This window comes from Staurois parvus, unplaced genomic scaffold, assembly GCF_062004578.1.
Source record: "Staurois parvus isolate SC_StPar_1 unplaced genomic scaffold, SC_StPar_1.0 ptg000282l, whole genome shotgun sequence".
Classification (NCBI taxonomy): Eukaryota; Metazoa; Chordata; class Amphibia; order Anura; family Ranidae; genus Staurois; species Staurois parvus.
The window spans coordinates 8,635,448-8,648,912 of NW_028318078.1; the positions used below are offsets into that span (position 1 = coordinate 8,635,448).

General features: G+C 40.8%; 1 protein-coding gene across 2 annotated transcripts in view; it reads left to right on the forward strand.

Moving 5' to 3' along the window:
* NEK4 (NIMA related kinase 4) overlaps positions 1–13,465 on the forward strand; it is a 90,168-nt gene that overhangs the window by 14,079 nt on the left and 62,624 nt on the right. For both annotated transcript variants that reach the window (XM_089681905.1, XM_089681906.1), the window contains exons 2-3: positions 5,345–5,611; positions 7,679–7,876. In XM_089681905.1, the coding sequence (XP_089538031.1) occupies positions 5,345–5,611; positions 7,679–7,876 (465 nt within the window). The remainder of the gene's footprint in view (positions 1–5,344; positions 5,612–7,678; positions 7,877–13,465) is intronic.

The following is a 13,465-nucleotide window of genomic DNA, read 5'->3' on the forward strand; positions in this document are numbered from 1 at the left end:
TCACAAGCAATATGCCTCACCGCACAAGTAAGAACCCAGGCTGAAGGTTCATTCAATAATTAAAATATAGATTAGCAGTGTTCCATAGACATACAGACCTTCAAGATCTGCCTGCTCTTTGTCTGGTTAAAACACTGATGAGGTAAAGTTCTGAATGAACAATGTATAAGGAAACCAGAAACTAAGTATCAGAATACATTTACGTAGTAACAAGTCACAGGTGTGAGTAAGAGACTTCTCATCAATGGGCTACATTCACATCACAGAGGATTGCACACCTGTATAGGCATAATCAAATAACAACAAAGCCAATGTATGTTACTGTTTTATTTAGTAGTTCCTTGTGCACAAAAGACAAACAAAAATTGTTTAGTCCTGGTAAGGTAACCTTGTGCTGTGGTTTTGTTTTTCTACTAAAGACAGTACTTTTCTTCTGTCCTGTCAGAGCTTCGAGCAAGGCAAACCGTGAGCAAGATAGTAGTGACATCACCAAATCTCACTCAAGGTCTACTTAAACTAGTAGTCAGAGACAGCAGTGTCTTAGATCTCATACTGCAGATATATAGGTATGAGGCTGTAGTCACAGGAGTGCCTAGGCACACTCGCAGACCAGGAAGTGTGCTGATATTTTTAATTGGGAGTTTCAGACAAAAGGTACATTTTCTTCACTTCATAGACCCAATTAACATTTCTAAATGTCCCCTATAATAGCAAATTACTTTCTGACATTTGATACACTTTGAAGAAACCATATTGTAAACATTTTAGTGGTTTAATTAATTTGGCAGCAAAAGAAGAGTGTTAAAAACTTACCTCTCCTGCTGCCCACGCCATCAAACACCTCTCTGTAGCCACAGTTTGCCACACTGAATCCATTTTTTTAGTCCTGGGTTCCAAGGAGAAGCAGGTGAGCTTGTGAATCACAATGACAGGGGGATGGGATTGGTTGGGGTGTAGTAAAGTGATGGGGTAGCTTTTTGGTTGCAAATATCATTTTTGCATAATATGGTGAGATAGTACAGCCTGGTGATTAATTTATAGAAAAACTTCTCTGCCAGTGTTGCAGCTTTAGGCCATGAGCTTGTTTTGACAATCTGTCTTTGGGTCAAATAATATGGAGCCTTAGAAAGTTGGAGTGATGAAGCCAAGCTTGACCTTAGAAGAAAAACATTTCTGGATCTGCCAGTCATTCTGTCGCAGTATTTTTCAGCAAGAACAACCTTTACTATTGTATGCTTGTTTGAATTGCAGGTTTATGGGAGGTTTACTTTAAACTCCATGCACTAAAAAATTCCCATTTTATATACACCGATTAGCCATAAAGGTATGGCTACCGACAGGTAAAGTGAATAACATTGATTTTGTCATTACAATGGCATCTGAAAATGGGTGGCATATATTAGGCAACAAGTTGTACCTGAAATTGATGTGTTGAAAGCAGAAAAAATGGGCAGGAATAAGGATTTAAGCAACTTTGACGAGGACCAAATTGTAACAACCAGATGACTGGGTCAGAGCAACTCCAGAACTGCATCCTTTGTGGGATAATACTGGTCTGCAGTAGTCAGGACCTACTAAAAGTGGTCCAAGATAGGTAAACTGGAAAACCGGCGGCAAGGTCATAGGTGGCCAAGGCTCATTGATGCACGTGGGGAGCAAAGGCTGGCTCGTGTAGTCCAATCCACTGTAGCTCAAATTGCTGTAAAGGTTATTGCTGGTTCTGATAATAAGGTGTTGAAAAGCACAGTGTATCACAGATTGTTGCTTCTGGGCCTGCTCAGCTGAAGTATGGGGCTGCTCAGCCACAGACCAGTCAAGGTGACCATGTTGACCCCTGTCCACAGCCAACAGCTCCTACAGTGGGTATTTGAGCATCAGAACTGTACCACAGAAGCAGTGTGAATTCCAGAATGGTTTGAAGAACACAACAATGAGTTTGAGGTGTTATCTTGGCTTCCAAATTCTCCAGATCTCAATCTAATCGAACACCTGTAGGATGTGCTGGAATAGCAATTCTGATCTATGGAGGACCTACCTCGCAATTTTAAAAAGAAATATAAGCGAGCGCATATAACGAGATCTTATAGTTAGTGTTATACCTAGTAGTCGTTAGTACTGTATTGTATAAGTAATAATTTACATATTCATTAATTCACATAAAAAGAGAGTATAAAAGCAAGTTCTAAAAAATTATATGTAAAATTATGCAAATAAATTAATTACGGATAAATGAAATAGCTGCTAGCACTTAAGGTATCGGTAACTGTCCCAATGTAAACGTATATCATAAATGTGTAGCACTGTAAACTCGTGAAACATAAATATCTTATCATACTCGAATATATAAAGTGCAAAATGAAATAGCTGCTAGCACTTAACTACTTGCCAACCGCAGATAGCCGAATGGCGGCTACACTGCGACCGGCCAGTTCTGGGAGGGCATCATATGACGTCCTTCCAGAACGCGCTCTCCTGCTCGCCCTCGGGGGCGCGCACCCGGTGATCTCTGTGATCGTTGTGTCCTACGGACACAGCTGATCACGTGATGTGGTAAAAGGCCAGCGTCCAGTGACACGCTGATCACCGGGAAATGCAGTTGCCGGTTCTCGGCTGCACTTTCCTCATGCTGTCAGATCATGAAGTACTGCCGAGAACCAGCAGTTGTCAGAGCAGGGATCGGCACCGATAATCAGGGCACTGATGATCAGTGCCCTGATGATCGGTGCCCAGCAGTGCACCCACCTGTGCCCAGCAGTGCAGCCACCTGTGCCACCTACCTGTGCCCACCAGTGCCACCCATCAGTGCAGCCCAGCAGTGCTGCCAGTCAGTGCCCAGCGGTTGCTCCAGTCAATGCCTAGCAGTGATGCCAGTCAGTGCCACCTATCAGTGCTGTCTATCAGTGCCGCCTATCCGTGACACCTCATTAGTGCTGCCTATTAGTGCCGCCCTTCCGTGCCACCTGATTAGTGCTGCCTATCAGTGCCCATCAGTGCCGCCTATCGGTGCCCATCAGTGCTGCCTCATCAACGCACATCAGTGAGGGAGAAAAATTACCTGTTTGTAAAATTTTATAATAGAAACAAAGAAACTTTTTTTTTTTGGTTCAAATTTTTTTGCACTTTTTTTGTTTATAGCGCAAAAAGTAAAGTGCCCAGCGGCGATTACCCCTAAAAAAGAAAGCTCTATTTGTGAGAAAAAAAAAGATAAAAATTTCATATGGGCACAATCTTGCATAACTGTGCAATTGTCAATCAAATTGCGACAGTGCTGAAAGCTGAAAATTGGCCTGGTAAAGAAGGGGGTATAAGTGCTCGGTAGGCAAGTGGTTAAGGTATCGGTAACTGTCCCAATGTAAACATATATCATAAACGTGCAGCTCTGTAAATTCATGAAACTATATATTCGAGTATGATATAAGATATTTATAAGTGCAGACAAGTGCATGAATAGTGCAATCAAATGAATCACTGAGAGTCCGTGACGACCACAAATATTATACAGCAGGCAGTGAAAACTGCTAATGTCCTTTATCCAAGTGTGCAAGTGCAAACGTGCGGTTATTGATGAAGAGAATCTACCGCCTCGGATGGATGTACATAACCAGACTGCAAGTAAATCAGCGCATCTGTTTATTTCACACATCTGGGGGTATGATGACAGCTCCGGATTTACTCCTGCAGCTCCCTCCATCCTTCCGTTGGGGCAGGTGTCATCTAATTCTGGGAGGAATCAGCTCAAGCACAGGAGCCAGAATGTGCTTCTATAGTGCAGTCTTTATTGATAAGTTTAAATCACAGTAGTAAGAAAACATCCACGTGGAGTAAATAAATTGTACATTCAAATACCAAGATGGCCACCGCTCCTCGGTAGTGGTGGCGTGACGTCACCAATCTAGGCTCCCAACGCTTTTCGTACAACAGCACGTCCTCAGGGGTATGCCCATTGCCATCGTCTTGTTTAAACACCCTTTATATAGCCCGCAAGGCTCCAAATGTCAAATTGACCGGCTCCATTTTGCCGGTGATTTTCGGTCATGTGTTCGACCTCGCAACTTACAGGACTTATAGTATAACTAAATGCAAAACATTTTTTTCATTTTGAATTATAACCCCCATAAGTTGTTTTTTGTTTTTGTTTTTTTTCGCCATCTGTGACCTATTTGAAATTTCCCCTCACTGCCTATCCCATAACCAAAACAGGAAGTGAGAGGAAATCCCTCCATAGTGAAGGAAACCTGGTGTATCACCAGATCTAGTGTCCCTGGTGGAAGATTTCCTTTATCATAGTCTTCAGATGTCAACCCACAATTTGAGATTTTCTTTTACTTTCACTTTCGATGATAATGGACAAATAGAGATGGTGAATCTACTTAAGGGGGGCACAGACAGCAATAGAAACGTACAGGTGTTCTAATCCCTCTCCACTCTATTCAAAACTAAAAAAAAAAAAGTTTTGCCTTTTAGTTATAGTTTAATGAATCTTCTACTGACAGCTTGGTTCCAGATAGCAGAGTCCATGCCTTGATGGGTGGTTATGATATTATTGCTGATCGGTGTATTACTCTCAATAGCCACAAAGGATAGCAATCCACTTTGTGTACACCAAATACTTTTGTAGACCCAGATTTTACCTGGTAAATATGTCAATGACATAATCACTGTTCTGTACATAGCTTGTACGGAGAGCAGAACTGTGGGAGCCATGGTTTGACCCTGCCCTCTCTCTCTCCTCATTGGCTGATTGACAGCAGCGGGAGCCAATGGCTCAGCCAATAAAGAGGCAGAGACCCGGGCCAGCCAAGGCTGGCATTCACATCGCTGGATTGTGATGAGGCTTAGGTTAGTATTGGGGAGGTCTGGGGGAGCTGCTGCACACAGAAGGTTTTTTTACCTTCATGCATAGAATGCATGAAGGTAAAAAACTTAATTCATTACAAACACTTTAAGTAGGCAATATTTGATTATCCCAGAGTTCAGCTTTAACCACTGAAATAGGGTGACAAGAGTGGCTTATCAATGCAGCACCCTTTATCCCATGCTCCTGGGAAAACAGCCAGGTATAAAATCAGTATGGCTTTGTGTTTTTGTTTTGGCCTTATCCTGGTGCTTTAGATTCATCAACATTCCCCAAACATACTGTTAATGGCTTCCTCTAAAATAAACCCTGCACAGATTGGATTGAAATTCACTTCAGAGTTTGATGTGAATAAATCTGTGTTCTTTATTATATCCTGCAGAACAGATTGGTTCTACACAATGTACTATAAGTAGTAATAATAGCAAACAAAAAAAATTGTATTTCATGTAATTTTAAAGTGTTTTTTCTGTTAATTTTTTTTCACAGTATGTGATTAAAAAGCTGAGCCTTCGCAATGCCCCTCGTAGGGAGCGGAAGGCAGCAGAGCAAGAGGCTCAGCTCCTTTCTAAACTGAAACATCCTAACATTGTGGCCTATAAAGAATCCTGGGAGGGTGAGGATGGATTGCTGTACATTGTCATGGGCTACTGTGAAGGAGGAGACTTGTACCGTAAACTCAAAGATCAAAAGGGTAAACTACTTCCAGAGAGCCAAGTGGTAGAGTGGTTTGTTCAGATTTCCATGGCACTGCAGGTAAGATTTCTAGTTCTGAAATGTTTATTGTCTCAACAATCTTTGATTAAAATAAACACTGCAAATCACATGTACCAGCAGGAAACTAAATGAAATATGTATAGCCTAGGTTCACATTTTCCATACCACAATCCAGTCGAAGTGCCCTTGTGCTTTGCAGTGAGTGTAAGTGCACTCTTAATGACACCTCAACCACAGGTCGCAAACGCAGTGCATTTTCCTGCATTGGATCACTGTGCAACCATGCAATTTGGTTGCAGTATGGTTCCAAAATTGGTGCAATGCGGTGCGATTTGAGGCCATTCAAAATAAATGGGCTTATCATACTGCACTGAATAGCATGTGAATTGCACAGAAATACGGTGTACTTCCTGTGTGATTCATATGCAGTTCATAGTGTGAACTGAGGCTAAGTGTGTCAAACATGTGAAATATAGGCTCTGCACGATCGTCTTTGCGAATTTCTTTTTTTATCCATATTTCAAAATAACACTCTGTTTTAGTTTATCATAACCAGTACATAGAGCAGGGATGGTGTACAAAAGACAACAATTCACTAATTACATTTGAGATATCAGTATTACAGCAATCGCAACAATGAATCATACCTTTTACTTCATGGTACTATACTTTGCTCATTTCTATTTGCCCTATTATAGAAGACCAAGGCTCCACTCTATTTTTTTAAGTTAAGAGCATGCTTCTCAATAATGTGTAACATTTAGCAATTTATAATACTAGTAAATGAAAGACAGGCACATTCAAAGTTTTTAAAGCCATAGTTGAAGAATTAACGCGCCATCCAGTGCAAGACAGACCACCCGACAGACCATTCGTATTGAGCTTAATTGTTGAAGTAAAACATGGCAGAGGGCTGAGTTAAGGTGGTATGTCTTGCACTAGGCCACGCATAAAACCTACAACTTGGCTGCCTTTCCTTTTTACCAGTATTGAATTCCAAGGTGTAGAATGATCCACTGGGGAGCAAGCACCTAGCTCTGGGTGTACAGGTACAAGTATCTGCAGCAGAGTACAGTACATTTTCAACATTTGCAGGAAGAGGTAACAGATAACTGAAGGCCAGCACTATCTTTGTTAAGGTTTCACTGGCTATTCTTGAGGACAAGCAAATCTTGTCTAAATACAGGAGGGGTGTATATTCTTTATGTACTGTATTTATTTCAGATCTGTGCTCCAGTGTGAAACCTTATCTCTGTGGAGAAGTTTTCTGTTAAAAAGACAAGTCACTGATGCTTTCTGTTCTCTTGCAGGGTGACTTGTCTTGTATTCACACTCTCTTGTAGTTTTTTGCAGCCATTCTGATGTGGATGGGCCTGCTGAGTTCAGTGCATAAGTCTGTTCTCTGCACAGATTATGATGTTACTGCTTCCTTTGTGTTAAAGGATAAGTTCACTTTTTGGTAGGTAAAAAAAATTTGCAATTACTTTTCTTTTTTGTTGTTTAATAGTTCAGTAATTTACAGAACTGAATGAATGACGCAGCCATGTGGGCAGGGTCCTCACAGTTGTGCTGTTTTCAAAAAGTGACTACTTGTACTGGGAGCTTCTCTCCATACAGCTATCACAGGAAGAGAGAGCAGCGGGCAGAATATGTAACGTGGTGGAACATGAGCGAGCGGAACATGTAAAAACGGGTGGAATATGTAGCATGTTCCAAAAGTGAACTTATCCTTTAATAACTAGGTTTGCAAGGTCAACAGGTGCATGCAAAGTAAATTTACATCCTTTCTGGCTATTGAGGAATACTTTAACGTATCTGTACCTTGAGTTCAGCTTTAAATTCATAGTACTGTGTATGCATGTTGTCCTGCACAGCACATGCCCTTACTGTTGTCTGTCACTTTGACAAGTGTAAAAATCCATCACAGCTGATCCTTAACAGTGCCAAGTGTCAGCTTTGCTTGTAAATGTAATACTGAATTAACTGGACAGGATATAAAGGTAAATCGCTCTAATGGGGCACTGAATAGTGGTAAAAAATTTGGCAGGGCTTGCATTTTAAAAATACTTTTAATTTGGTTATTAACGCTGTCACATTTGTTTGCAGTATTTACATGATTTGCACATTATGCACCGGGATCTGAAAACTCAGAATATCTTCCTGACAAAATCCAATATCATCAAAGTGGGAGATCTGGGAATTGCCAGGGTCCTGGAGAGCCAGTATGATATGGCCAGCACTCTTATTGGGACTCCCTATTACATGAGCCCAGAGCTTTTCTCCAATAAACCATACAACTATAAGGTAATTTTGACTAAATGCTTATATTACGATAACAATTGCTGGACACATTGTGTCAGAAGTTAGGGTTTAGAAAAGGAAATGGGTTTCCTACTTATCTACCTTAACATTTTTTAAAGCGTTTAAAGGATAGGTTCATATTTATGGTGTAACATATTCAGGGTGTAACATGTTATGAAAGGACTGTCCCCCACTTTGCCAGCTAGCAGAGGATCATCTTCGCCTGCTGCAGAGCAGAGGATCATCTTCGCCTGTCAAAATATTTTTTTTTTTTTAAAACACGGCCATGTGAGGCTCCACCTGCACGGCTGCTGTCAGCTTGTAGTTCCTGTCAGAGTGTATCGGCTTGCTCGTATGGGATATACGGGTAAGCAGATATACTGACAGGTCTGCAGGAGACCTGCATGGCACCAGCGATCTGCTGATCGCTGCTGCAATGCTTTACAGGCTCCTGTTGCAAAAAATAATAAATGCACATTATTATTTTTGCCTGCAAAATAATGTGCATTTATTTTATTTTTTTGGGCAAAAAGTGAACTTATCCTTTAATGCTACTTAAAGGCTAATTTTACCTTTTGCAAAATGCATCCACATTAATTGACTATTTCACCAGTCCCAGTGCCTGCTAAGGTTTCAAAGGTCTTCGGTTGCAAGGCTTGATGAAGTATCGATGGACTACATATGGGCAACAGCACAACACTTATGCTCCATTTAAAATTACTTATTCCTCTGCTACAGTGCATCCTTTAAAGGATAAGTTCACCTTTGGAATAAGTTACATGTTCCACTCGTTTTTAGGGTGGAACATGTAACATATTCCCAATTCTGCAGCCATCACCCGCTGTCCCCCCCCCCCCCCAACAGAAGTATGGGGAGAAGTTCCCCGTACTAGCTGTCAGATTTAAAAACAGCACGGCCCACAAGGCCGCATCATTCACTCAGTGGCTGTTGGCTTGTGGTTCACACCGCCATAGTAGTTAGTTGATTTTCCTGTCAGTATATCTGCATGCCCATATATCCCGTACGGGCAAGCAGATATACTGACAGGTCTGTAGGAGACCAGCATGGCACCAGCGATCTGCTGATCGCTGGTGCAATGTTTTGCAGGCTCCTGCAGCCAAAAAAATGAATGCACATTTTTTTACCTGCAAAAAACTGGCCATTTTATTATTTTTGTGCTAAAGGTGAACTTATCCTTTAAATGAATGATGCGGCTGTGCGCCAAATTCCAACATACAGACCACTTTTACAAAATGACTATCTTATAAAGCTGCCACACAAGTTCAAATATATGGAAAAAAAACATAGAACTCTTATGCAGCCAACTTCTTAACAAACGCAAAACTTTTTACTACAAAATTATAAAGACACAAAACAAAACAGATTAAAATCAAAGTATACCTAATAAAAACAAATGATCTCCCAAGATGATCCTTTAAGTATAAAATGTAAATATGCATATGTATGTAAACTTGCTTATAAAGGACATATAGAACATAATAAATAAAATCAATAAGGTTGTAACAACATGTAAGAATAGTTGTGGTGCTCTCTCAAAATATCAAGTCTCTTAATTTCTTCTAAAAGTATATCGATTAATCTCTAAGTGAGTGAAACAGCTATAGAACATAAATTCAAAGGCAACTAGGTCATTTGCTTCACTCAAAAGGACAATAAAATTATAAATCCTCCAAAGCAAGTTACGAAGGACCAAGATCATACAAGGGTCTGAGCTGGCACAACCTTCCAAGCATAGCAATTGCATTTCCGAAAAAATTCCCTTAATTTGAAGGGATTTCCTCTCACTTCCTGCTTGGCTATGGGCAATAGGGCACAGATGGTGAATAAAAAGTCTGACGGGTTATAACCCTCCCTCGCTTTATCCAAAATGAAAAAAACAAGTTTTACCTATAGTTCTACTTTAGTATGTTTTATATGTCCTTTATAAGCAAGTTTACATACATATTTATACTTTAGAATGCATTCATACATTTCTCCAATTAAAGGAACATCTTGGGGGATAGTTTATTTTAAATAGGTATACCTTGATTTTAACTGCTTTCCCACCGCCCTATAGCAGATATACTGCTACAGGGTGGCACGAGTGCGCAAAATCATGTGTATATATACGTGATTTTGCATTTCGTGGCCTCGGCTGTCAATCATTGGGTCCCGGCCAGTGATTACTCTCTGGTACCCGGTGATCGAGGAGTATTACCGACGGAGGGAGAGAACAGTAAGTAAACAATACAGTTCTCTCCCCTGTCAGCTCCTGCCCACTGCTATGCATGGCTTTGCATAGCAGAGCCATGAAAAGCAGTGTGCTTACAGTGAAACACACACACACACAGCTTACAGTAAAACCGCACACAGTTAACCCTTTGATCACCCCAGAGGTTAACCCCTTCCTGCCCATTGCCATTGGAACAGTGTCAGTGCTTTTTATTAGCACTGATCACTGTATTAGTGTCACTGGGGATGTCAGTGACACCAGATCAGTTCCCCCCAGTGTCAGAATGCCCGCCGCGGTCCCGCAAAAATTAAAAACGCACAGTCGATCAAATACCACCGAAAGAAAGCTCTCTTTGTGGGGAAAAAAGGATGTAAATTTCATTTGGGTGCAGCGTTGCATGACAAGCACAATTGTCAGTTAAAATAACGCAGCGCCGTAACATGAAAAATGGCCTGGTCAGAATGGGGGGTAAATCCTCTGGAGGGCAAGTGGTTAATCTGTGTTTTGGGTTTTAATAATATATAAATGTTTTGTGCTGGTTGCATAAGAGTTACAGTATATACAGTACATGTTTTTTCTTTGTTTCTTCATATACAGTTGTGTTCAAAATAATAGCAATGTGTTGAAAAAAGTGAATAAAGCTCAAAATCCTTCTAATAGCTTTTATTTCCATACACACAAATGACCTACACATTCTATTCCAAATCAAAACATGAAGAAAAATATATCAAATTTGTGTTGTTCCTCTAAAAAAAATTGAAGAAAAGTGAATATTAGACTGTTCCAAAAAATAGCAGTGTTTGTATTCTTCTTTACAAACTCAAACATTCACTATATAAACTGAAAAATGTTTGAAGATTTTGCTTTCCTTTGAATCACTTAATTATATTTAGTTGTATAAGCACTGTTTCTGAGAACTGCTGTACATCTGTGTTGGATGGAGTCAACCAACTTCTGGCACCTGTGAACAGGTATTCCAGCCCAGGATGATTGGACTACATTCCACAGTTCTTCTCTATTTCTTGGTTTTGCCTCAGAAACTGCATTTTTGATGTCACCCCACAAGTTTTCTATTGGATTAAGATCCGGTGATTGGGCTGGCCACTCCTTAACGTCAATCTTGTTGGTCTGGAACCAAGATGTTGCACGTTTACTGGTGTGTTTGGGGTCGTTGTCTTGTTGGAACACCCATTTCAAGAGCATTTCCTCTTCAGTATAAGGCAGCATGACCTCTTCAAGTATTCTGATGTATTCAAACTGATCCATGATCCCTGGTATGCAACAAATAGGCCCAACACCGTAGTATGAGAAACATCCCCATATCATGATGCTTGCACCACCATGCTTCACTGTCTTCACAGTGTACTGTGGCTTGAATTCAGTGTTTGGGGGTCGTCTGACACACTGTCTCCGGCCACTAGATCCAAAAAGAACAATCTTACTTTCATCAGTCCACAAAATGTTGCGCCATTTCTCTTTAGGCCAGTCAGTGTGCTCTTTGGCGAATTGTAACCTCTTCAGCATGTCTTTTTTTCAACAGTGGGACTTTGCGGGGGCTTCTTGCAGATAGCTTGGCTTCACATAGGAGTCTTCTAATTGTAACAGTACTCACAGGTAACTTTAGACCTTCTTTGATCTTCCTGGAGCTGATTGTTGGCTGAGTCCTTGTCATTTTGGCTATTCTTCTATCCATTCGAATGGTAGTTTTTCGCTTTCTTCCACGTCTTTCAGGTTTTGGTTGCCATTTTAAAGCATTTGCAATCATTTTAGCTGAGCAGCCTATGATTTTCTGCACTTCTTTATATGTTTTCCCCTCTCCAATCAACTCATTTTCCACAGAATTTCAGAGAGAAATGCACTGTAACCAGCATGTACAACATTTGCTGCCTTCCTTCCTTAAATTAGGGCAATAATTGCCACCTGTTTTTCAAAGAATGAATGACCTCACTAATAGAACTCCACACTGCTATTATTTTGAACATGCCCCTTTCAAGTAGCGATTCAATTACACAGAATCAGCAGCATGCATGTCATGACTGTTGGGTCTGTTGGATTTCTATTACTCTACTACACCTGTTAGTAAATTATTTGCCATGTAGAAATATCATTTCTACCAAAAACAGTGTTTGATCAGGTTAGTGATGTCTGACTGCTATTATTTTGAACACAACTGTGTGTATGTATATATATATGTGTGTATATATATATATATATATATATATATATATATATATATATATATATATATATATATATACAAACACACACACACATTTGAACTTCTGTGGCAGACCTATAAGGTAGACATTTTGTATAAGTGTCTGTAGTAAAAGTTTTCTGCTTTGGGCTCCAGTACTGTATGATTTTTTTTCCCTATCTAATAGAGATATGGGCTATAAGGTCTGTTTATAATTTTTGTTTCTATTCTGGAAATTCCAAAATAAACAGGGCACTTCAAGGAGAAGTACCCCCAGATTCATAAGGGGGGAGGGTTAGCGGTGGGGGGCTGCAGATTGTGAACATGTTTTATGTTACTCCCTAAATATGGGTATAGTGTAAAGCCTAGGAAGAATGGTGGACTGCATTAAGGTCAAAAACACACCACTAACTGCCCCGCCCCTCCATTACTAAATACTCCCCTGACTCCTATAACCAGTCTAGCACTGTCTCGGTTGCAGCACCGCTCCCTTCTCTTCCTGGTCTCACAGGAGACACTGAGGGCAGCGGAAGCCAATGGCCCCTGCTGCTGTCAGTCAAACTCCTGTGAGGTGGGAGCCGAGCTGTGGCTTACCAGCAATGTGTGAGTCTATGGACACAAACAGCCCAGCTTAGGAGCATTCTCGCATGGGTGCCCCTATAGCACATGACTTCCTAAAAGGGCACCTAGAGCAGGGAGAAGCAGACAGCGCCGGTGATGGGATTCCAGTAGAGGGAGTAAGGGACCCTTCTGTGCAGTTTTATTGCCCAGAGCAGGTAAGTGTAACCGCTTTTCTATTTTAATTTTTACAAAATTGTCTTTAATATCACTTTAAAGTGAACATGTGCTTTGCCCATGAAACGTCCATTAACTGCACCCCATCTGCTTCTATTCATCCTTTACTCCCCCACCACTTTGGCTCTGGAGAGTGAAGATAATTACCCAATATATCTAGATATTGAGAGCATGTGACTCACTCCCTTTCCTCCAGTGGTGTAATACTGGGTATCTGTGTAACCAATCACCTGGCATCATTGTTATTGCTCCAGGGAAGAGAGAGAACCCTTAGCCATGTGCAACCAGAGCTTACATGATAGAAAAGCAGCGGAACAAAAGGTAGGCAAGTATAAGCAGCTTGAAGGTCAGCATTGGCAAAACAGCA